The sequence below is a fragment of the Arvicola amphibius genome, chromosome 10 (genome assembly GCF_903992535.2).
Source record: "Arvicola amphibius chromosome 10, mArvAmp1.2, whole genome shotgun sequence".
In the NCBI taxonomy this organism is placed as follows: Eukaryota; Metazoa; Chordata; class Mammalia; order Rodentia; family Cricetidae; genus Arvicola; species Arvicola amphibius.
Window position 1 is genome coordinate 75,533,229 of NC_052056.1, and position 25,330 is coordinate 75,558,558.

The 25,330-nt window shown below is 44.4% G+C and overlaps 1 protein-coding gene across 2 annotated transcripts in view; it reads left to right on the forward strand.

Annotated features, from left to right (window-relative positions):
- Nucleotides 1–90: 90 nt before the first annotated feature.
- The window catches only part of Cdc45 (cell division cycle 45), a 36,013-nt gene continuing 10,773 nt past the window's right edge, over nt 91–25,330 (forward strand). The window contains exons 1-13 of one of the 2 annotated variants that reach the window (XM_038345675.1): nt 91–169; nt 696–755; nt 1,814–1,906; nt 3,052–3,189; nt 4,078–4,221; nt 6,560–6,615; nt 15,115–15,163; nt 18,115–18,176; nt 19,601–19,651; nt 21,023–21,142; nt 21,960–22,091; nt 22,302–22,400; nt 23,553–23,714. In XM_038345675.1, the coding sequence (XP_038201603.1) occupies nt 167–169; nt 696–755; nt 1,814–1,906; nt 3,052–3,189; nt 4,078–4,221; nt 6,560–6,615; nt 15,115–15,163; nt 18,115–18,176; nt 19,601–19,651; nt 21,023–21,142; nt 21,960–22,091; nt 22,302–22,400; nt 23,553–23,714 (1,169 nt within the window). In that variant the 5' untranslated portion in view covers nt 91–166. Of the gene's footprint in view, nt 170–446; nt 546–695; nt 756–1,813; nt 1,907–3,051; nt 3,190–4,077; nt 4,222–6,559; nt 6,616–15,114; nt 15,164–18,114; nt 18,177–19,600; nt 19,652–21,022; nt 21,143–21,959; nt 22,092–22,301; nt 22,401–23,552; nt 23,715–25,330 lie in introns of those variants that run through there. The other variant, XM_038345674.1, reaches the window with a different exon arrangement.

Genomic DNA, 25,330 nt, shown 5'->3' on the forward strand with positions numbered 1-25,330 from the left:
ACCCAGAATGCAACTAGAGCTTCCGGCTTTGGCTTCAGCCATTATGGACTCGGGCGGAAGTATCAACGTTCCAACTCGACCAGTCCATTGAAAACATAATTGCCGTCCTCAAACGATATGTAACTGAATTTATTTATGCCTACGAGTATATTTTTCCCAGGGTGAGATGGTAGGCATCCCTTCCCGAAGTAAAGATGTCTGCCGAGCGTAGGGAGCTTTGGGTAACTGGAAGTTAGCGTCAAAGGGAGTAACAAGGTTCGTAGCCTGACTCAATATGATGCTTCTTTAGGGGGGCGGGCGGGACTTCTCTAACTGCGAATAGCAGAGCTTCATTGGCTGTCCCCAAAAGGACCCAATCAGAAAGGAAGAAAGGCTAAGAACTATTGGCTGCTGGTGTGGGCCAATCGGGAGAGCCGTGATTTGGCGGGAGTCTTGACCACGTCAGGGGCTATCGGTGTCTCAGCGTCAGCCCTGGGTATCCGGCTGTTGTGGCTATGTTCGTGTCCGATTTCCGCAAGGAGTTCTACGAGCTGGTCCACAATCAGGTTACTCCCATTTCACGATCCTGGTCCAAATCCTATCTGAGGGGAAGGGATAATAAGGGCGAGTGTCCATGAATGGGCCAGGAGGACGGGGTGTTGCCACAGAGTTGAGGTCCCTGTGCTCAATCTACCTGTCCGCGTTTCCTTCAACAGAGGGTCCTTCTCTTCGTGGCCTCGGATGTGGATGCATTGTGTGCTTGCAAGATTCTTCAGGTGAGCTTTGAATACCTTAGGAAGGTAGCGCAGGAATGAGAGGTGAGGCAACGGGGGTTGGACCCCAGCAGGAGGTGGGACACAGAGGGGGAGGGACCAGAGGGAGCTGAGGAGCTGGTGACCCAAAGAGGGGCCCAACCGCCCCTCTGAAATATGCTGGGACTAGAGGAGTGTAGTGTAAGTGGTGAGGCAAGTAGTGTATCTTGTTTTGTTTTACATTAACTCAAATGAAAAGGGTTTCACTTTTGAAATCTTTGAACCCGTAAATGACCTCTCAAGATGGAATTTGAGAGAGGGCTGTGATAGCTGGACGAGGTGTCACAATGAGTGCTGGAAAAACTGGAGTCCCTAGTCTATTAGAGATCATTAGTTTGGGCTTTGACTGTGGTTTTTACAATGAGTGGGGGTCAGAAACTTTTCAGAACACCAGTAATTAAAATTACCTTTTCTCTCACTGTTTTTCTCTAGCAAAATTTGACAGATTTGACAGAACTGTACATTGAACACTCACACCCTGACCCCCCCCCAGCCTTTCCTACTGATGATTTTTTGTTGTTGTTGGTAGTGGTTTTTTGTTTTTTGAAGACAGGGTTTCTCTGTGTAGCCCTGACTGTCCTGGAACTCACTCTGTAGATCAGGCTGGCCTTGAACTCAGAGATCTGCCTGCCTCAGCCTCCCAAGAGCTGGGATTTAAGGTGTGTGCCACCATCTCCTGGCAGTCTGTAAGTTTTACTATTTTTAAGAATTATTTTCTCAGACCCGTAAAACATACTAAAGCCTCAAATCTATCTATCTTTCTTATTTTCTTTTTCTTTTCTGGCCTTGGCTGTCCTGGACCTAGCTCTGTAGACCAGGCTGGCCTTGAACTCAGAGATCTGCCTGTCTCTACCTCCCGAGTGTGGGTTTAAAGATTTATGCCACCACTGCCAACCTCCTGACGTTTTACCAAATAGCATGTCATGTAGATCTTTATTTCAGCTCAGCTAATTTGTTTGCTTCTGGTGACTCAAGGTAAGTTATCCTTAATGATGGGTTCTAACAGTGTGCTCTCCCTCCAGGCCCTGTTTCAGTGTGACCACGTGCAATATACGCTGGTTCCAGTTTCTGGGTGGCAAGAACTTGAAACTGCATTTCTTGAACATAAAGAACAGGTATGAAATAATGAATTTTAGAATAATTAGGCTTCTCTATTTGATTGATGTTTCTTAATATTTAGTGTTCTTTGTAGTTCTAAAGTAGGATAAGTATGTTTTGAAAGTATCAATTTCTTTACATTTCAAGTTATGGCAGAATCAACATTTGCCAAAAAAAAGAAAAAAACAATTTGAGGCAAGTCTGAACTACATATAGCAAGTTTGAGGCCAGCCTCCGCTACATAACAAGATCATGACTCAAAAATAAAATGATATGGATATAAACAGCACCTGATCTGACCTCACTTATTCTCCTAGGATACACTACTTCTTTCTGTTATCTCCAAGAAAATCCATTCCAGTTTCCAAATACATGTTTTCCCTTTGGAATTAAATGGCAGAACCAAGACTCCTTACCTGTACCTGGGGTCATACAAAAATATGGGACATTGTGGGACCGATAGGGAGTGGGTAGGGCACCTCAGAGGGTCTCTGGAGTCCCTGGCCACTTCTAGGATGACTTGGAAGAGATTTATTTATAATTTGAAGCACCTACACCAATTGAGTTTTCTCCCTCAGTGTTGTGAGATGAGACCTTTCTTGATAGCCCAGGCTGACCTTAACTCTTGGGCAGTCCCCCTTCCTTGGCCTTCTAAGGGTTATAGTGCAGATGTGAGCCCACAGCCAGGCAATTGGGTGTTACTAAGGAAAGGTTTTGCTGTAGTGGGTAGTTTGATAAAGGACTTAATATTTAGGAGGCCATGAAGTATGGGCTGCCCAAGATTTCCTGCAAACCTAACACACACAATGTCATTAATGCGGCAAGGCAGCAGAGGAGGGTATGGTTCGGCAATATTCAGAGAGCCTTTAGTATATGTGTAAAGTCTTGCTCTGTTCTTCACTAGCTGTTTGAATCTTTGCACAAGTCTTGAGTTTGCTAAGCCTCAGCACGATCTTGTGGAAGCAAGAAGCGCCCCAGAGCCTGTTTTACAGTGTGACCTCAGAAAGGCAATAGCCAAGCCTGCTGTGGGCAGTTTTCAAGCCGCACCACTCCTCCTGGGCCTTGCTGTACGTGCTGGCAGAGGAGCGCAGAGACTGACAGGGCTGAAGGAGGAGGGGCCTCCTTGGCGCAGTTCCTTTACCGTGTCTCCATCTCCTTTCAGTTCTCCTATTTCATCCTCATAAACTGTGGAGCCAACGTCGACCTATTGGAAATCCTTCAACCTGATGAAGACAGTATATTTTTTGTGTGTGATACCCACAGGCCAGTCAACGTTGTGAATGTGTACAATGACACTCAGGTACCTAGAGCCTTCCCTTATATGTGCTCTCCGTTTAACCAGTCTGTGTCTTTTTATGCTGTGGCAGCATAGCAAGGATCTTGTTTGCAAAGTATGCTTCCCATTTCTCCGGTTATGGGGTATTTTCAGTGCAAGAACCTCATCTTAATCTGCTCGTGGGTATGTACACAGCACATCTGTGGAGCTTGCATCATCTGGAAGGGGGAGGGTCAGAGTATTTTAGCCCAAAATGGCTTTATTATACTTATCTGAACTTCTCCTTGTTAAATATGCAGTCTAGCACAGACCACCTGTCTACATTCTGTGACTCAGTCTCCTTCCACCTGGCTTTCAACTCTGAAATCCTCATAAAAGTTCAACCTCTTCAAAAGAAATCAGTTTGGAATTGCTGTTAGAGAATTATATTGGCTTAGGGGTTCACGTCTGTCTTGACCCATTTGTTTCTGTATAAGAAAATGTCTGAGACTGGGCACTTCTTCATAGGTAAGACTTACATTTAGCTTACTGTCCTCAATATTAAGGAGAATGGTGCAAACATCCGCTGAGCTCTTGTGAGACCCCTATGGGGAATGGTTTCCCAATAGAGGGAGTGTGGGGGAGAGTGAGAAAGATTCCATGGCTAGATGGGAAACAACAGAGCAAACTGAGGAAGTTTTATAACCACCCTGCACATGGAGACTAGGCCTCTACGAGACCTGACACACTTCCGAGAGATGGTGTTACTGCGTCAGTAGGGGGAGAGCCCTGACTGACCTAATACTTTCCAGACACCGCCTTTAAATGGTTCTACTCAACACCCTACACAGGCAGCAAGCTTCTGACTTGGTGGATCCTTTGGGGGATGAACCATATCTAGTTAAATTGATTGCTTTTTGTTTTATACCCTAGATCAAATTACTCATTAAACAAGAGGATGACCTTGAAGTTCCTGCCTATGATGACATCTTTAGGGATGAAGCAGAGGATGAAGATCTTTCAGGAAGTGACAGTGATGGGTCAGAGCCTTCTGAGAAGCGTACACGGTTAGAAGAGGTACGTTTGGGTGGATGGGCATCCTGGTGGAAGGAAGCACAGTTAGGAGAGCTCTGTGTGAGCCAGGTATGGCAGCTGGGCCTGGGCATAGCTGGGGGGACCAGGCAGTGGGGAGTGGAGAAGTTACTAGGTATGGGTACTAGGTATGACTCTGACTTCTATTCTGTGTGTCTGTGGCCTCAGGCAGATTTCTGGAGTTATTTGAGCTGTGTCTTATCTTACTGGAGGATCCTGGCAGAGGAAATGAAATTTAGGTCAGTTTAGACCTATGTAGAAAAAAGGTAGCCAATATTCAAAGAAAAAAAATCACCATGGAGAAACACTAAATACCTGCTTCCCCCACAGTATTGCTCATTGTGGTTTTTAGTGTGTCTGTGATTCCTTGGCCAGCTCTGTGTAAACACTCCAGGAAAGGCATTTTTGTGATTTAATTGTCCAGTGGGAGGGGTCTGCGCAGCACGGGCTTCCTCTGGCTGAAGGACAGCAGATAGGTGGGGACTGTCCCTCTAGAGTGGACAGCTACATTTTGTTCTGTTCAGCATTACTGTCGAAGAAGCCTGTGCCTCCTGATCTTTGTGGCACAGTTGGGATTTGCCTCTGGAATACCTTAGGGTTTCCCTTTTAGATTTGGCCTGGTGCTTCCAAGAATGTGCTTTAATGGAACCCTTTCTGGCCATATTTGTGACATTCAAGGCATGGTCAGTTCGAGACAGGTCAGAGTCCTTCAAAACTAAAGTGGCCTGCTATCTCCAGACCTCCTTTCTTGTCTTCCTTTCCCAAGAGCTTTGGGTAGTCTCGGGATGCTTTCTTGTTTTTCTTCTAGCCGTCCCTTCACTTTCTGGCAGACTTGCTGTTTTTTTCTCATGAAAGCATAATCGTCCCCTGACGATTTTTAGGTTTTATTTTTGAGGCAGGGTCTTGCAGTATAATCCAGGTTAGCCTCAGACTTTGATTCCTGTCCTTCTGAATGCTGAGCCTGTGTGTCTGTGCCTCCATGGCTTCTGATAAGACATCCAGTCATTTGTTCTGCTTTCCCATACACATAAGGGATTTTTTTTTTGTCTGCTGTTTGGTGTGTGTATGTGTGTGTGTGTGTGTGTGTGTGTGTGCATCATAAGTTTGAGTTTATTTTGTGTGAGCTTCCTTTGACTTTTTATGGGGAATTTGGTTTTTGGGTGGCTTGTTTGTTCTTTTTGAGACATGGTCTCACTATGTAGCCCTGCCCACCTCCACCCCCCACCTCCAGATAAGGCAGCTTTTGTTGGACGCTTTATTCTCCTCCTTCCTGTTGGTGTGCCCAAATTGGCAGCTTCTTGGCCTTCAAGTCTGGGTGAGCCAAAAATGGAAACCAGGCCACATAGAGGTCCCTCTCTGCCGTGCCTGTGCTCCCACCTTTGGAATCATACTTAGTTTCTATAATGTCTGAGGGTTTTAGGTATGTCTAGCAGGCACTGGGGATATCACAGCTCCATCTTCCTGGCTATAATAGCTAGGTATTTTGAATGCCAGATAGGCAGAGTAGCCAGATGCTGAGTATTGTGTGGAGCACCCGTGAGGAAAGCCTATGCTCTTCAGTATTTGTGTGGTTTCTGCCAAGTTCTGGAGACCAAGTGACTCAGCCATCTTCTTTCTCTGCTCTTCAGGTTTCCAGGTATAGGCTGGACTCAGATCATGGACAAACTCTGCATTCTCCCTCAGGGAGTGTGTGCCTAGGGGCTTTTTTCAATGTGCCTCTTCAAGCTTAACATATTTTTTAAGATTTATTTATTTATTATGTATACAACATTCCTTCCCTGTAAGCTTGCATGCCAGAAAGAGGGCACCAGATCTCATTACAGATGGTTGTGAACTACCATGTGGTTGCTGGGAATTGAACTCAGGACCTCTGGAAGAGCAGTCAGTGCTCTTAACCTCTGAGCCATCTCTCCAGCCCATTCAAGCTTAACATTTTTGTCTTAGATTCTTTTCTATTGCTGTGACAAAACACCATGACCAAGGCAACTAATAAAATAAAACATTTAGTTAAGAGTTCACGGTTGCGAGGGTTTAGTCTTCACCACCACAGCAGGGAACATGACAGCAGCAGGCATCACACTGGAGCAGGAGCAGAGAACTTCCATTCTTAGCTGCAAGTAGGGGGCAGGAAGAGCACGCTGGGACTGGAGTGGGCTTTTGAAACCTTAGCCCACCCCCAATGGCGCACCTTCTTCTATAAGGCCACACCTGCTAATCCTTCCCAAACAGTTCCACCAACTGGGAACCAGACCTATTATATGAGCCTATGGGAACCATTCTCATTCAAAACACCACATTTTTATTTTGTTTGTCCCTATTTCAGGAGATTCTGGCACGAACCACAAAGAGGAGGCAGCGAAGAGAGTGGGAGGCCAGGAGGTGAGTCCTATGAAGCAGCTCTGTGGTGCAGGAGCCTAGACTCTATGGGCCTCGGTACCTTTAGTGCTTCCTGAATGCCACATTCCCTTAGTTAAGAATCTTGGGGCTGCGGGGTGGTGGTGGTGCACACCTTTAATCCCAGGACAGCCAGGGCTACGTGTTACAGGGAGCGGGCCGCTTGTTCATCCCGCTGCCCGGCTAGCTTAGCCCCGAAATGACCACACAGAAACTGTTTTCATTAAATCACTGCTTGGTCTATTAGCTCTAACATCTTATTGGCTAACTCTTACACCTTGATTTAGCCCATTTCTATTAATCTATGTATCAGTACATGGCAGTGGCTTACCAGAAAAGATTCAGCATGTCTGATTCTGGTGGCTCCATGGTGTCTCCTACTCTGCATTTTTTTCTTCCCAGCATTTAGTTCTGTCTTCTCCACCTACCTAAGTTCTGCCCTATCAAGTAGGCCAAGGCAGTTTCTTTATTCATTAACCAATGAAAGCAACAAACAGAAGGACCTCCTACACCAGCTACGCAGACAGACAAACCCTGTCTGAAAATGAGAGAGAGAGAGAGAGAGAGAGAGAGAGAGAGAGAGAGAGAGAGAGAGAGAGAGAATAGGAATCTTGGGGCAGCCACATTGGAGTATGTGACCATCACCTGAAAACCACTTTGAATCACCCTGTGATTCCTTGGGTTCCTAGAATGACAGGACAGTCTCCTAAATCCAGGCCTTTCTGTTAGGAATGATGCTTTCACAAGATATTTTTTAGATGTACATACTTTCATTTATAACTTTTTTTATAAAAGAGCACATACCTGCCATTTGTATAAAACTTTTCATGGAAAAAATATGAACAGAGCTGGGCATGGTAGTGTATACCTTTAGTGCCAGCACTCAGGAGGCAGAGGCAGGCGAATCTGTGAATTTGAGGCCAGTGTAGTCTACAGAGTAAGTTCCAGGACAGTGCACAAACTAAGTTACCCATAATTTATCTTACTGTATGTGTAAAAAAAGCTGAGGTGCTTTGAGATGAAAATGCTAGAATGGTCATCCTAGCTTGAAGTAAACATGTGGCTGTCAATTTGAACTGGGCACAGGAGGAATTGCTTGCTAAAGGTCTTAGCTGTCATCCTCTTGGTTCAGCTGAAGGTTCTGCCTGCCAACATGGGAAAGAAGACTGCCCTCCTATAGAAGACAATGTCAGGCCATTTCTGGAAGTGTAAGGATGGATAAGTGGAAAACAGTTCATGAGCTGACTGCAGTTTAAGCTGTTTGGATTTTCTTTGCTGAATTATTCTCTGAAACATTTTGAATTTCTCTGAATTATCTATATTTGTGCATATTTTACTATCAAACTACGCAACTAATTTTGCACTTTCTCCTTAAAATAGTTGGGACAAGATCTCACTGTATAGCCCAATCAGGCGTTGGCTTACGATTTACCTGCAGCTTCCCAGGTGCTGAGAGTATGGGCATGTGCCACTATTCCTGGCTATAATCACTTTTTTGCTGACAAGGGAATGAAGGAAGAACAGACACACATACAGAAAAGCTGAGGTCTGGGCTCTGGTGAAGAACCCTCAGCACCCTGAATGCTCTATTTTTGTTTTTGTCTTTTAGTTTTTCTCTGTAGCTTTAGAGCCTGTCCTGGAACTAGCTCTTGTAGACCAGGCTGGCCTCGAACTCAAAGAGATCCACCTGCCTCTGCCTCCCTAGTGCTAGGATTAAAGGTGTGCGCCACCACCGCCTGGCTAATCACTTTCTATATTCATAAATGAATTCATTTTTTTTGTTTGTTTGATATTGAGACAAGGGTCTCATGTAGTTCAGGCTGGCCTCAAACTTGCTGTGTAGTCAAGGATGACTTTTAACCTTTTTTCTACCTCTCTAGTGATGGGTTTTCAAGAGATTATTGGTGTGTGCCACCATGACCGATTTTTGTGGTCTGTGACTGGCACTGTTATCTGAGCCACATCCTCAGGTCACAGATTTTTGTCCTTCTGAATAGTTTTTTAGAACTGCTTAGTGTTTAAGGCTGTGGTGATATACGCTACCCATTTAATCGTAGCCCTTGGGAAACAGAGGCAGGTGGTTCTCTGCAAGTTCCAGGCTAGCTATGGCCACCTAATCATACCCTAACTCAAAAAATAAAACAAGGGTGACTCGGTGACTAAGAGGAATTGTTGCTCTTGCAGAGGACCTGGGTTTGATTCTCAGCACCCATGTGGTGGCTTACAAGCATCATAATTTCTGGGTACATATTCATACTCATAAAATAAATATTAAAAAATTAAAACAAAAAAGAACCCAGAAGCAGCTTAGTATCTAATTATTTGTTTCTTTCCTTTTTTGGTATTTTTTTAACATATTTATTTATTTATTATGTATACAATATTCTGTCTGTGCGTGTGCCTGCAGGCCAGAAGAGGGCACCAGACCCCATTACAGATGGTTGTGAGCCACCATGTGGTTGCTGGGAATTGAACTCAGGACCTTTGGAAGAGCAGGCAGTGCTCTTAACCACTGAGCCATCTCTCCAGCCCCTTTTGGTATTATTTTTAATTGATAAATGAATTGTGCATAATAGGGTCTAGTGTGATAATGTCCTTCAGTGAATACAACCCTCTGGGTTCAGTTCGTAGCACTGAAAAAAGAAAAAAATTTTTGCTGATTTTATTATTTTTTAAGAATTTTTCGATGTGTTTGTTTGGATGTGATATATATAGGTGTGTACATTTGTATGGAGGCCAGGAAGCAGCCTCACCAGCTCACAAATAACAATATGGAGATTTATTATTATAACTTAAATTAACCCATTTATATTAATCTATGTTCTGCCACATAGTGTTACCTTTACTCTGTACTGCCCTCCATGGTGGCTCCACCTTTCTTCTTCCAAGAGTTCTCTCGGTGCCCAGAAGTCCCGCCTATACCTCCTGCCTAGCTACTGACCTTTTTATTACACATATGTGCATATGTAGCTTTTGTTACACCAGTCACAGAAGTATACCTTCACACTGTACACGTATCCCACAGCAGGCCAGAGATTCACATTTGGGTGTTTGTCTTTTCTTTTCATTTTCTTTTTTAAAATTCTTCTCTCATTACATCACCACCACAGTCTCCCCCTGCCCCAACTCCTCCCGGTCCCATTCTGCCTTCCCTCTCCCCCAAATCCACTCCTCCATTTTCCTTCAAAAAAAAAAAAAAAAATCCAGCCTTCCAGAGATACCAGCTGAACCTGGCATAGCAAATTACAATAAGACTAAGTTGGTGGGGATGGTGCACACCTTTAGTCCCAGCACTTGAGAGGCAGGTGGATCTCTGTGAACTGGAAGCCAGCCTGGTCTACAGAGCGAGTTCCAGGACAACCAGGGCTACATAGAAACCCCCCCCCCCCAAAAAAAAAAGAAAGAAAAAAATTACAAGACTAGACAAGGCAATCCCACAGGAAAAAAATGCTCCCAAGTACAGGCAAAGGAGTCAGACATCCCCACCACCACCACCACACTCACTGTTAGGAGTCTTACAAGAACACTAAGCTTCACAACCATGACATATATGTAAAGGACCTCGCCCAGTCCCACGTAGAGGCCGTGATTGTCCCTTCAGTCTCTGAATCCCTATGAGCCGTGGATTCTGTGGTCCCCATGACACCTGTTCATGTGTTCTCTACCACTTTGCCTTCTACAATTCCTCCTCCCCCTCCTCTGCAGGATTCCCGTGGCTCTGCTTCTGCATCTGCTCTGTGGGTCTCTGCATCTGCTCCCATTAGTGGCTGGATGAAACCTCTCTGATGACAACTGGATTAGGCAATGATCTATGCATATAGCAAAATATCATTAGGAATCATTTCATGCCGGGCGGCGGTGGCGCACGCCTTTAATCCCAGCACTCGGGAGGCAGAGGCAGGCGGATCTCTGTGAGTTCGAGACCAGCCTGGTCTACAAGAGCTAGTTCCAGGACAGGCTCCAAAGCTACAGAGAAACCCTGTCTCGAAAAACCAAAAAAAAAAAAGAAAAGGAATCATTTCATTTCATTTGTTTTTGTTTTGGGGGGATTATTTTGGCCAGTTGTGTGCAGTTCTATCCTGGGTCTCTGGGCTGTCCAACCTCTGTTTCCTGGCTAACCAGGCAGTGTCATATGGCGACTCCCTCCGTGGGCCTCGAGTTGGGCCAGTCATTAGTTGGTACTCACACAAGTTCTGCACATCTTGCAGGCACGACAAATTGTAAGTTGAATAGCCATTTCCCTGATGGCTAAGGATATTGAACATTTCTTTTAGTGTTTCTCAGAAATTTTAGATTCCTCTTGAGAATTCTCTGTTTAGATCTGTACCCCATTTTTTAATTAGATTATTTGGTTTGTTGATGTCTAGTTTCTTGAGTTCTTTATATATTTTGGATATTAGCTCTCTGTTGGATGTAGAGTTGGAGAAAATCTTTTCCCATTCTGTAGGCTTTGGTTGTGTCCTATTGACAGTGTCCTTTGTCTTTTTCAGTTTCATGAGGTCCCATTTATTAGTTGTCATTCTTAGTGCCTGTGCTATAGTGTTCTGTTCAGGAAGCTGTCTCCTGTGCCAATGCATCCAAGAATTCCCCACTTTCTCTTCTATCAGGTTCAGTGTATCTGGTTTTATGTTAAGGTCTTTGATCCATTTGGAGATTATGCAGGGTGGTAAGTATCTGTTTGGATTCTTCTGTAGGCAGACATCCAGTTTGACCAACACGATTTGTTGAAGATGCTTTCTTTTTTGCATGTGTATTTCTGACTTTTTTTATCCGTGGGTGTCCATAGATGCATGGATTTATGTCTGGGTCTTCGATTTGATTCCATTGATCAACCTGACTGTTTTTATGCCAATACCATGCTTTTTTTAAAAAATTACTATAGCTCTGTAGTAAAGCTTAAAATCATGGATGGTGATACTGCTGGACGTTCTTTGATTGTATAGGATTGTTTTAGCTATCCTGGGGTTTTGGTTTTCCATATGAAATTGAGTATTGTCCTTTTAAGGTCTGTAAAGAATTTTGGTGGGATTGTGTTTTATCTGTAGTTTGCTTTTGGTAAGATGGCCATTTACTATGTTAATCCTACTGATCCATGAGCATGGCAGATGTTTCCATCTTCTGATATCTTCTCCAATTTCTTTCTTCAAAGACTTGAAGTTCTTGTCATACAAGTCTTTTACTTGCTTGGAGTTATCCCAAGCTGTTTTATATTATTTATAACTATTGTGAAGGGTGTTGCTTCCTTGATGTCTTCCTCAGCCCATTTGTCATTTGTATATAGGAGGACTACTGGTTATTTAGTTAATCTTGTATCCAGCCACTTCTGAAGGTCTTTATCAGCTATAGGAGTTTGTTGGCAGAACTTTTAGGGTCATCTTATGTATACTGTCATATCATCTGCAAATAAGATACTTTTGACTTCTTCTTTTCCAATTTCTATTCCCTTGATCTCCTTTAGTTGCCTTATTGCTGCAGCTAGAACTTCATCTATTATATTGAATAGATATGGAGAGAGTTGACAGCTTTATCTTGTTCCTGATTTTAGTGGAATTGCTTTGAGTCTCTATTAATTTAATGTTGGCTGTAAATTGCCTTGTGTAGGTATGTTTGTTGTGTTTCTGATCTCTCCAAGACTTTTATCATGAAGGGGTATTGGGTTTTGTCAAAGGCTTTTTCAGCATCTAATGAGATGATCATGTCTTTGTTTATATGGTGGATTGCATTGACTGATTTTCATATGTTGAAATCAGCCCTCTTTGGGATGAAGACCACCTGCCTATGCTGGATGATCTTTTTGATGTTTTCTTGGATTTGGTTTTTGGGTATTTTATTGAGCAGTTTTGCATCTATGTTCACGAGGGAAATTGGTCTGTAATTCTCTTTCTTTGTTGAATCTGTGTCTAGTTTGGGTAATTTGGCAATTTACCTCTGTTTCTATTTCATGTAATAATTCGAGGAGTATTGGTATTAGCTTTTCTTTGAAAGATTCTGGTAGGATCTGGGCTAAAACCATCTGACCTTGAGCTTTATAGGGAGACTATAAAGACTGCTTCTATTTTTTGTATTTCCTTAGGGGTTATAGGCCTATTTAAATTGTTTATCTGATCTTGATTTAACTTGGGTAAGTGGTATCTATCAAGAAAATTATCTATTTCTTTAGATTTTTCCAACTTTGTGGAGTATTCTTTGGATTTCCCTTGTATCTGGTGTTATGTCCCTCTTTTTGTTTCTGATTTTGTTAATTTGAATATTCTCTCTCCATCTTTTAGTTAGTTTGGATAAGAGTTTTATTATCTTGTTGATTTTTCTCAAAGAACCAACTCTTTGTTTCATTGATTCTTTGTATTGTTCTCTGTTTCTACATTATTGATTTCAGCCCTCAGTTTAATTTTTTCCTGCCGTCTACTTCTCTTGGGTGGACTTGCTTCTTTTTGTTCTAGAGCTTTTAGATGTGCTGTTAAATTACTAGTATGAGATCTCTTCAATTTCTTTATATAGACATTTGGTACTATGAATTTCTTTCTTTGTACTGCTTTCATTGTGTCCCATAAGTTTTGGTATGTTGTATATTCATTTTCATTGAATTTCTACCTTGACCCAGTGGTAACTCAGAGAGTTGTTCAGTTTCCATGAGTTTGTAGGCTTTCTGTTTCTGTTGTTGAAATCCAGCTTTAAACAATGGTGGTCTGGTAGGATGCAAGGGATTAGTTCAATTTCTTTATATCTGTTGAGATTTGCTTTGTGATTGAGTATATGGTCAGTTTTGGAGAATGTTCTGTGAGGTGCTAAGAAGAAGGTGTATTTTTGTGTGTGTGTGTGTGTGTGTGTGTGTGTGTGTGTGTGTTTGGGTGGAATGTTTTATTAAATATCTGTTAGGCCTATTTGGTTCATAACGTCTTTTAGCTCCAGTATTTCTCTGTTTAGTTTTTGTCTGAATGATCAGCCCATTGGTGAGAGTGCTGTATTGAAGTCTCCCACTGTCAATGTGTGAGAGTTGATGGGTGATTTAAACTTTAGTGGTGTTTCCTTTACAGATAATGGGTATCCTTTCATTTAGGGCATGGGTGTTAAGAATTGAAAGATCATCGTGGTGGATTTTTCCTTTGATGAGTATGAAATCTCCTTCCCCATCTCCTTTGATTAATTTTGGTTCGAAGTCTATTTTGTAAAATATTAGGATAACTATACCACCTTGTTTCTTAGGTCCATTTGTTTGGAAAATCTTTTTCAACCTTTTTCTCTGTGGTAATTTCTATCTTTGACGTTGAGGTGTGTTTCTCGCATGTAGCAGAAGGAATGGAGCCTGTTTTCACATCTGTTCTTTTAGTCTCTGTCTTTTTATTGGGGAATTGGGTCTATTGATATTGAGAGATATTAATGGCCAATGATTGTTAATTACTGTTATTTTGTTGTTGTTGGTAGTGGTAATAGAGTGTGTGTGTGTGTGTGTGTGCGCACCCTTTTGGTTTATCTGGTGTGAGATTATTTATTTCCTGTGTTCTCATGGGTGTATGTAGCTACCCTCCTTGGGTTCAAGTTTTCCTTTTAGTACTTTCTGTAGGGCTTGATATTTGTTTAAATTTGACTTTAGAGTCTGCAGGACATCTGTCCAGGCCCTTCTGGCTTTTAGAGTCACCATTGAAAAGTCAGGTGTCATTCTAATAGGTCTTCCTTTACATGTTGTTTGGTCTTTTTCCCTTGCAGCTTTTAATATTCTTTCTTAGTGTTTTGATTATTATATGGTGAGGGGACTTCCAATCTATTTTGTGTTCAGTATGCTTATGATCCGTTTTACCATTGCAAATAAGTTTGCAGTTAATAACATTGTGTACACAGTGTTGGGTCTCAAACTCTGGATGAATGACTGGCTGTGGTGCTTATTTAACATATCAGAGCAGACCTGGCTGCCAGGTTCTCTCAGCATCCTCAGTCCCTACCTGTAGCAGGGTATGGCTGACATACCCTGCCCCCTACCCTGTACTCTCCAGCCCAGGGGCTGGGCTGCCCTTCCCTATATAATCCAACCATTCTGGTGACTTGGCCCCTTTCGTCTACCCTGTACCTTCCTGGCTTCTTGGTCTGCCTTTCCCTTCCCTCCCTCACCACATGACCCATCTCAGCTTGTTCACGTCCACTCTGGACTCTCCCAGGTGTTCCTTCCTCTGCCTGTGCTCTTCCTTTATCTCCGATAAACCTTCTCCTCTACCATACTTAGGAGCAGCCATCCTTCCTTTTTTTTATTTCTTTTTTTTTCATTCACACACCAGTGTGTCTTTCTTGTTCTTTTGAATTGCTTTGAGATAATTTCTCAAGATTCTGAGACCAGATCTGCCTAAAATATATGTGTATATCCTGCTAAGGAATCAGTAAGTGAAAACAAATGGTGCCATGATTTAATTATTTTAACTAAAATTTTAGCCTTTTTAAAATGTTTGCCTTCCTGTCTTGCCACCTCTAGTCAGACACCATTTTGTGTTGTTTCAGGAGAGACATCCTCTTTGATTACGAGCAGTATGAATATTATGGGACATCGGTAAGTGGGAGTAGACCTGACGCACTGCAAAGTTCTGACTCTAGGGGGCAGTGTCCTAGAGTGTAAGAGAGAGAAGGTTTTACAGCCAGAAGAACCTGGCTTGAGTTGCAGCTCCCCAACTTGTACCTTTGGGGGGTGGTACTGCGTCTCTGAGCTGTCCACCCCTCCTCCTCTGGAAGCTGAATAGAACGGGTGCTTCCCAGTGTAGTCTGATGGTTCACCTTATGTTTCTACTTATTTACTAACTTTGTGGTGGAACAAAAGTGGTACATGCTCAGTAGAAATCAAATGTTTTTGAGACAAGGACCTCTTATACAGCTCTGATAGCCATGAGCTCCTGGCTTCAAGTGATCCTCCCACCTCCCTGGGAATGTAGTTATACACTACTGTACCTACCAAGATTAAAGACCATACTGGATTCCTTCTGCTTCCTGGGAGCCTTGACATGAGCTGTTCTGCTTTGCTGTGCCCTTCCCACTGTGGTGACTGAAACTGCAATCCAAGATAAATCCCCTTTGTAAATAATAATAATAATTGCTGGTTTTCCTCTCAGCTTCTGTAGTGCTAGGGATCAAACCTAGCACTCAATTGTTGCTAGAAAGGTGCTTACCGATGAGCTACCCCCCCAACACTTTTCCAATTAGTGTTTAATCAAGCAAAATTTTATTTCATAAAGTAAAGCCAGGCATGGTAGCGCATACCTTTAGTCCCAGCACTCAGGAGGCAGAGGCCGGTGGATCTCTGAGTTTGAGGCCAGCCTGGTCTACAGAGTGAATTCCTGGGCAACCGGGACTACAAAGAGATACCCTGTCTCCGAGAGAAAGTGTGTTTTCTCTGTGCTTTACATTCTGAATTTTGAACTTTTCTGGGCTGCTCTCAGATTGTGCCTCACAGCCATAGTGGTCTCAAGCATCTAGTCAGCCAGAAGGTCCAGAGGAATACCAAGCCTGCTCCACAGGGTGGCGCAGCTAAGCTAGGATGTTGGGCAAGCTGGATGTGCTGAATGCTGCTTATTTTGTCTTGTTTTTGCAGTGTTGGGTGTGCCCACTACAAGTAGAGAGCACCCCCACTCCTCTCAGGCAGTTGCTCGGGTAGTCTACCCTCATGCAATGTAGCTGCTGGCAGCTGTTCTTTATGTTCATCATCAAAAATACAAAGTAATGGAGCTAGGGAGACAGCTCAGCAATTAAGAGCAGCAAGTACTCTTACAGAGGACCCAGGTTTGGGTCCCAGCACCTCATGGCAGCTCACAGCTGTCCATGGATCCAGGTCCAGATAGCTGCCTCCTTCCCGTCCTCTGTGGGTACCAGGCACACATGTGCTGCCCAGACACATGCAGGCAAAACAGATCTTTAAAATACAGATTAAGTTGGGTATGGTGACTGTTTTAGTCAGGGTTACTATTGCTGTGATGAAACACCATGACCAAAGAAACTTGGAGAGGAATGGGCATCACTGAGGGAAGTCAGGGCAAAGACTCAAAACAGGAATTTGGGAGCTGGAACTGTTGCAGAGGCTGTGGAAGAGTGTTTGCTCCTCATGGTTTGCTCAACCTGCTTTAGAATACACAGACCAGGGATAGCCCCATCCACAATGGGCTGGGCTCTCTCTTACCACCCCTAAATAAGAAAATACCCTATAGGCCTGTGGATCTTACTGAGGCATTTTCTCAGTTGAGGCTTCGCTCCTTTCAGAGGACTTCAGTTTATGCTAAACTGCCTTAATAGCACAGTAGCACACGCCTTTAATCCCGGAGTTTAGGAGTCTGAAGCAGACACCTCTTTGAGTTCAAGGCCTGACTGATTTACCTAGCAAGTTCCAGGCAATCCAGGGCTGTATAATGAGACTTACCTCAAAATAAATAAGTAATCTGTATTAATATCTGTGCAAGAAGATTAAACTGTAGAGCTACAGTGGCACAACTGATTTTTAAATAGAATTTAGTGTGGGAAGCCTGTGGCTAGGCTCTGTTAGTGTTGTCCAGAATTTAGGGCCTTCAGTAGCTCTAGAAGATACATGGTTCTTAGCATATGTTAATTTGACTTAAGATTTTTCTGTTTACTTTTTGATAGTGCAAAAGTGATATATGCTCAGGACAAATTAAATTTGTTTTCAATAAAAATTCTGTATTCAGTCTTCAAATTTGGCTCTTAGACCTTGGACTCTTGATATTATATTTCCCTTGTCTCATTTGTAGTCAAGGTTTGCCATCCTTTGACTACAGCCTTTGACTACATCCTTTGACTACAAGCTCAGCCCTTGCAGTGGGTTAGGAAGGGAACTGACAAGCTTAGAAACGATGTCTGACTTTCTCCAGACAAGTGGACAATTCCCTTGAAAATGTTCTCTCCGAAGCATATGTTCACACTAAGTGTGCTGGTCAGATACCTTCACAATCTCTCACTACTCAGCCTGCTTACCTCTTCTGTCCCTGAAAGACTTTAAGGGGAGTCCAGAAGCCCCTCCCACTTTAATGTCCGGGTGACCAGAACCAGAGCCCTGCCTCATCTGGCCTCTCTGGGGATGAATTGGAAGCTGCCTCCAAGCAGGAAGGATGCAGGTGCAGTCAGTGTGGACAGTCAGACAATAGGGCCTCCGGGCCTATGTTCTCATTCTAGCCTTGAGATGACCTATAAGTGTACAGGTCTCTGCACAGTGCTGTGCCTGGGCTTCCCGCTGGGTGGCACCTTCTTTCCACTCTTCATTTGCTACATGGTGAAAGCACAGATACAAGCGACTTTAGACAGCAGAGACTAATGTTCGGGTCAGTGGAATTACTCGGTCTTCCTTCCTTCATTCTGATGGGGACTTTTTTCTCACATACTGGAAGGAAGCCTGAATGCCCTGATCTACGGGCCTTGGCTGGGCTCCTTGTCTTAGAACTGTCTCCATTGTAGTGCCCCTTCTGTGAACTCAGTGACTTGGCTTCAGACTTTTCTTCTTCCTTGCAGTCAGCCATGGTGATGTTTGACCTGGCATGGATGATGTCCAAGGACCTGAATGACATGCTGTGGTATGTAGTGCGCACACGCACACACGCGTTCCTGTACACTGCAGCATCCATGTTGGGAGCCGGGCTACCAGCAAACGTCAGTGTCACATGATAGCCCCTTGCTTCCCCCAGGAATGTTAGGTACAGCCCCTCCCCAGAATGATTTATAACCCTAGGTTTCTTGGGGTTGAGTGTGAAGCTAGGAAACATATAAAACCTTACAGAGGACAGAGCCTTACAGGCTCCAGTGCAGCTCCTGTCTCCACCCTAATGCTTAGTCTTCTGTCCTATAAGTACTTTAGTTTGAGGTTTGAGTAAGATATCCCTTATTAGACATCCTTGCTGCCCTGGCACTGGTACAATCCAGTGCAGAATTGTCCCAGCCTGCTATTTCTCTGTGGAGATTGCAACCAGGGCCTTGAACACACAGACCAATGGGCCTGCCAGTCACTGCCAACTTTGTTAATCTAGAAGTAAAATCTGGTCTTTATAACTGAGAAGAAGCATGTAAATCTGACCTGGCTTCACTTCCTTGGTCCTTTGTTTGTGGTCCTTGTTTTCTGTGCAGTCCGCCAAGGCCCCTCAGCTCTGATCACCACTGCGATAGTTACACAGGTCTACAAAGAACCAGGACAGGCTAGGACTTTGCAGGGCCACCTCTAAGTCCAAGGGTGCTCCACCATTCTTCAGGTGCAAGGATGCTTCTCCATTGCCTCACCAGGTCTCAGCTGTCATTCTTACACTCTGTGCCATTACTTGGCCACTTGCCCACCCACTGCCCCAGTCAGGGCGCTTAGTGCTTAGTATTGAGTTGGAGTCTAACATGAAAAGATCTTACAGTTAGGTGAGGCGGGGCTCCTGTACCAGTGACTGGGACCTGCTGGCCACAATGCTTTGGTATTCAAGCTAAATTAGTTTCTTACTAAGCTGGTACCAACCAGTCTTGACAGGAACTGGGGAGGGCTGGGCCTGGGAATATGCAGTGTAGCTTACATAGGATACTTCTTTTACTGGATGGATGGCCTAATGCCTTCTTGTCTGACCCGTGATGGGTCCTTTAGGTCACTTGTTTACACTGGTGGCTTCTGTCTGACCCATTTATACTTTATGTCTACCTAAGCTTTGCCCTAGACCTGGAAGCCTAACCTTATGTTTTATTTAGTATCTCAGGAAAAACCTTGCTTAAGATGTCCTGTTTATTAAGATGTAAGGCACAATTTTAAATGTCAGTATTTCAAAGTCAAATATTTCAGTAGAAAGGAAGCCCGAAGATTGATCGTTTACAAATCCTGGGGTGGGCACAGTGAGTGGGGAGTCCATATTAACAAGAAACTTCAGGGAATGTCGAGCCTGGGTTGTCCCTCGTGTAGCTGGCTCCATGGCACATAGCCTACCGAGCACAGGCAGCTTATGGCTGACTCCGTCATCTTCTGCTTTCCTTCCAGGTGGGCCATTGTTGGACTGACGGACCAGTGGGTGCATGACAAGATCACTCAGTAAGGAGGATGCCCTCAGTTTGGGGGACAGTTCTGTGCTATGTGGCAGTCCCTGAGTTTGTCACGAGGAGATGGGAGGCAATGTCATTGTAAAGCTTATGGAGACGGAAGAGAAGGGTGGCTCTTCTTCTTGCCTGGGCTCTTGGACGCAGTACCAGTTCTCTGTCTTTACTTCTGGCTAGCTTGGCCTCTTTATCACCCTGTGAAGTCCACTGGGTGGAGCCAACAACGGGTGGAAGGACTTGTTTGACTTCCTTATTCTGTGTCCTGGAGGCAGGCAATAAGAAGCAGCCCATGCGTGTTAGAGCTTCGGGGAGACGTAGATGCATGGAAGAAGTAAGGAAGAGAAAGTGAAGGCCTAGGGGTCCTGCCAGGGAGTATGGGTTTGCTCTCAAAAGGTAAGCAGGGTTAAGAAGGGCTGGTCCTCTGTGAGTGTGGTAGGCTCCCTTCTGCTGGACTCTATGAACTGGGGAAAGTACTAGCTCTCTGCCTCCCGTAGGCAGTTCAGCCTCCTAGATATCAAGTGGGACATGAATGAACAGGCCAGGCCTGCAGTTCTAACCCTCTTCAGGAGACCCCACAAGTGCCCTAAACATTGCCTTCAACTGCTCCCCTTCTTCCTTGCGCAGTTTTTGGAATCCCCCACTGTGTATAAGGCCTTCTAGGTAGCCCAGGAAGTTTAAAGAACTCAAGCTGAAGTCACAGATCTGTAGCTTGGGTTTCCTCTTTGAGCCAGCCTCCGGCCTTGCTCTGCCTCAGTCCTTCCCTGTTAAGGATGGCGTGGAGGCATTAGGAAGATGGTTCAGTAGTAAAAGCACCTGCTGCTCTTATGGGGGACTTGAGTTCAGTTCTCAGCACAGCACCCATGTTGGGAGGCTGCAGGCACCCTACAGACACACTAAAAGGAAATAGTTTTTGTTTAAAAAGGATGGCATAGGGAGAGCATGTGAGTGACATTTAGAAATGATAGTGCATACAGCATTAGGAACTTCCCCTGCTGGTGGCCTCAGATGAGACCTTGTCACCATTGTGGTTTGTGGCCCATCCCAGTGGGGTCTGCCTACCCTGTCTGCACTTGCTGGTGATACGTGTGCTGCTCTACTTTCTGTGTGGATCATTGTTTTGGGGGTCATTGCTTGAATGGCTGGTAGCCAGCCCCCTCCATGATGCTCACAAAAGGTGTCTTAATACCTAAAGATGAGAGATAGCCTGGCCAGAGGCTACCCTGCCCTTCTCTCTCTGTTGTCAATCCCTGGCTGGCTGGTTTATACCTAAACAAGCTTCCTCGGTCCTCATTCAGGAGCAGCTGTTTGGTGGGGAGACCCCTGAGTTGGGGAAAGATCTGGCTCAGCCTGCCATGCTTTCTTCCAGAATGAAGTATGTGACTGACGTTGGTATCCTGCAACGTCACGTGTCCCGGCATAACCACCGGAATGAGGCGGAGGAGAACACACTCTCTGTAGACTGCACCCGGATCTCCTTTGAGTATGAGTATCTTTGCAGCTCGGCGCCTTGGGTCTGAGGCATCACTCGCTGCCATTTGCATGTGCTCAGTAGGTGCTTTCTGCTCCATCACTATGGTGATAGAGCTGTCCCTGTCCTCCTATAAGCAGTGTGATTATGGTATATTTGCTGGCCACAGACCATGTCTAGGTCATGTGGGAGGCTACTGAGAGCTGAAGCAAAGTGGACAGCTTTGCCCAGTCCCTGGGCCCCAGGAGCTGGGAAGGAGGGGCACTGATGAAGACAATAAACACCAAGTATCCAGTGGAGCAGTAGCAAGGCACCAGCAAGACTACAAAGTTAGCCTGATTCCTGTAGAGGAGACCCTGTGATGGGGTCCATGTGTACTCAAGGGGCTGTAGTTGGTGAAGGGCCAGTTCAGGAAGGGATGGAGAAAGGGCTTTAAGAATAGGGAGAGTTGGGCTGGGGTAGGCAGACCGTGGCAACAGACCAAAATAGTAACCTGGGCTGCTTACTCTGCTTCTCATGGTATATGGGGCTGTGACCATAGTAGCTGGCTGTCGAACTCTGCATCTTGTCTGTCAAAGAGAGAAAATGGTGCAAAAAGGAGGAAATGATTCAACTTCAGGTGCTCCCTCTATGAATCAAGCAGCTCTGATATCTGCTGCTCTCAAGCTGCCAACATAGATATGCAGAAAGGCCCCCAACAAAAGGTTCCTACAAACAGGACTGTCCATTAAGAATTCTGGGTGGGTCCGTACCAACCGAAGGATATAAGCCACTGATGGCTCCAAGCAGGTAGTGGGCAGTGGGTACCACATGTGCTCCTTGACCTTGGACCCAGCCTCCGCCTGGTGCTGTACCAGCACTGGTCCCTCCACGAAAGCCTGTACAACACCAGCTACACTGCAGCCAGGTTCAAGCTCTGGTCCGTACACGGGCAGAAGCGACTCCAGGAATTCCTTGCAGACATGGGGTGAGTGACTGCCTGGCCCTGTAACCTCTTATCCTGTCCCTACCCTGTTGTGACTTACTTGGATGTAAAGTACAGTTCTTCCTTCATGTCCTAGTATGTGTTCTGAATGCAGTGTCGGGGCACCCCTGGTGGGCATGCACCCTGAGCCCATGCAAGCCTCTTCCCTGCTGGTGGTGTCTGAGTCTCATTCACACAGCTTGCTCTCTCCAGGCTCCCACTGAGACAAGTGAAACAGAAGTTTCAGTCCATGGACGTCTCCTTGAAGGAGAATTTGCGGGAAATGATTGAAGAATCTGCAAATAAATTTGGGTAAATGCTTTTCTGGATTATGCCTCTTAAAGATAGGCCTTCTGCTTTAGCCGTCCACCTATACTGATGCAAAGATAAGAACAAACCCCAAGAATGTACAAACTATTATGACTAACTCAAACTTGACTGTTTCTGAAGTTTTGAGATCTTGGATTCAGTTCTTCTTGGACTGAAAAGATGGAGAGATGGCTCAGTGGTTAAGAACACTGACTATTCTTTCAGAGGACCTGGGTTTAATTCCCAGCACCTACATGACAGCTCACAACTGTGTGTAACTCCAGTTCCTGGATTTCCAACATTCTTATAAAAAAAAAATACAGGCAGGCAAAACACAAATGCACATAAAATAAAAGTAAATTTTTTTTTCTTAAAGTGTGCACTGCCCTTCCAGAGGACCTGAGTTCCAGTTCCAGTTCCATTGGCATCGTGGCCAATGGCTCATAATTACTTGTAACTCCAGCTCCAGGGGATTCTATAGCCTCCTCTGGCCTCTTTGGGCATATATATACACATAGACACACATTCACATAATAACTTTACAAAAATAATTTTAAAAAATAAACTAAAATAATGCACTTTCTTAAGCTGCCCTTAATGTTTAGAGTTTTTCCTTCTTCTTCTTCTTCTTCTTCTTCTTCTTCTTCTTCTTCTTCTTCTTCTTCTTCTTCTTCTTCTTCTTCTTCTTCTTTTTCTTGGAGATAGGGTCTCCATATAGTCCTATATATCTTAGAATTTAGAATCCATTTGTAGACTCAAACTCACAGAGATCCACCTGCCTCTGCCTCCTGAGTGCACCACACGCCTGGCATGTGTAAGATCTTTAAATCCTTGGACTGTGGTGTAGACAGACTACTGGAATCAGAAGTCAGACACCACTGAGGCCCTGTGCCTGGGGGCTCCTGCCTGGCCAGCTAACATTAGGACACAGAGGAGAATCCTGCTAATACCTCAGGCCTGATGGGTGTGTACTACTCATCCCTAGGCCAGCCAAGCAACTGAGGTCAGGGCAATTGGCTGCAGGGGCCGGGTGTTTTAGTCTACCTCATCCTCTAAGCATTGGTCACATTCTTGGGGACCTGTGAGGAACTTTAGGGTGATCTGTTGATCTGGACAAGTTGAGAGTGACAGCCACATTGCTTCCTCCCTTGACAGGATGAAGGACATGCGTGTGCAGACTTTCAGCATTCATTTTGGGTTCAAACATAAATTCCTGGCCAGCGATGTAGTCTTTGCCACCATGTCTCTGATGGAGAATCCTGAGAAGGATGGCTCAGGGACAGACCACTTCATCCAGGCTCTCGATAGCCTCTCCAGGTAATGGGCATGAGCCGGGCAGCCATCCTTTGGTCCTAGTCCCACATTGCACGAAAGATCAATCACAAGGATGCCCTGGGCATGAGAATGGCTCTCCTATGGCAACCACAGAAAGCAAGCTGTTGTTCCTAAACTGCCGGCCCTGCTCCAGGTTCATCACTTCTTGGGTCCCTTTTTGTATTTTTTTTGAGATAAAGTCTCTGTAGCTCAGGCTGACATCACATTTAATGTATAGCCCAGGCTGGCCTCAAATTCATGGTCCTTTTGCCCCACCCTCCCAAGAGCTGGAATTGAGTCTTTACATTCCCTTTTAGATTGTCTTTTCTCTTATGTCTTCTGACTCTGTTAAGACATTGTTATTCACTCCTGTTTTTCTTCTAATTCTTCATTTTCAATTCTTTTACTTCTAATTCTCCTGTGGGTTGTTAATGTATCTTGAAGTAGGACATTCCAGTTTTGGTGTTTTGGAGTTGTGACTTGTATGTCAAAGGTGATCTTATTCTGCTTCTCATTTTGTTATTTGTTGATTTTTGCTTGTTTGTTTTGTTTGTTTGTTTACTTGCTAGTTTGTTTTGAGGCTCTCACTGTGTACCCCCGGTTGGTCTAGAACTAGCTTTATAGACCAGACTGGCCTCAAAGTCACAGACATTTGCTAGTTTCAGCCTCCCAAGTTCTGGGATTAAAGGCGTGCACCACCATGTTCAGCTTGATGTTACTCTGTTTTTAATAATGACTTCATGGGGACTGGACCATAATACTCAATTTATGTAAATATTATAAATTTAATTCCATAGGTTTTTACAAAAAGGCTAAATCAGATTGTTTTTCTAACTTAATAGAATTGTTTCCATTGGTTTTGTGCAAGGACAAAAAAATATGGGACCCTGCCTTTTGGGTTTCCTCAGTTTGTTCTCTCCCCTCCCCTCCCTTTCCCTCCCTTCCCCTTCCCTCCCCTCCTCTTCTGTTATCTTCTTTCTTTATAATTAAGTAGTTTTATTAATATATAGTTCTTGTGATGTCAGACCTTTTCTTATTAAAAGTATATGGTGCAACCGTAAGTAGTGGTGCCTGCTTGTAATCCCAGAACTCAGGAGGTGGAGGCAGGAAGCTCAAAAGTTGAAAAATACCCAGTTTAGGCAATATAGTGAGATCCTATCCTAAAACAACAAAACACACGTACAGCACACCCCAAAGAAAAGCATGCACAACGGCCAGCACTGTGCAGCTTTCGAGCTTCTTCATTGTCCAGAAGCCTTGCACCCCTGAGCCATCACCACCCAGCCCTGCACCCCTGAGCCATTACCACCCAGCCCTCCTAGCCCCGAGCAACTGCTTCTGCAGATTGCTCTCCTGAGCTTTGGTATGATGTGCAATGTGTAGTTCTTTGCATCTGATTTTTTTCACTTAGTATAGTGGTTATAGTGTCTATGCTATAGCTTATATAAGGACTTCTCTTTGTTGTAAATCATATTCCACTGGATGAATATGCCACATTTTATGTGCCATTTCATTAGCTGATAGACGTGGGTTTTTCTTCCTTCTGACGATCTTCTGTAATCTTGTACGGGTTTTTGTGTAGTTGTGCTTTCACGTCTTTTGCTGGAGTGGAATTGTGG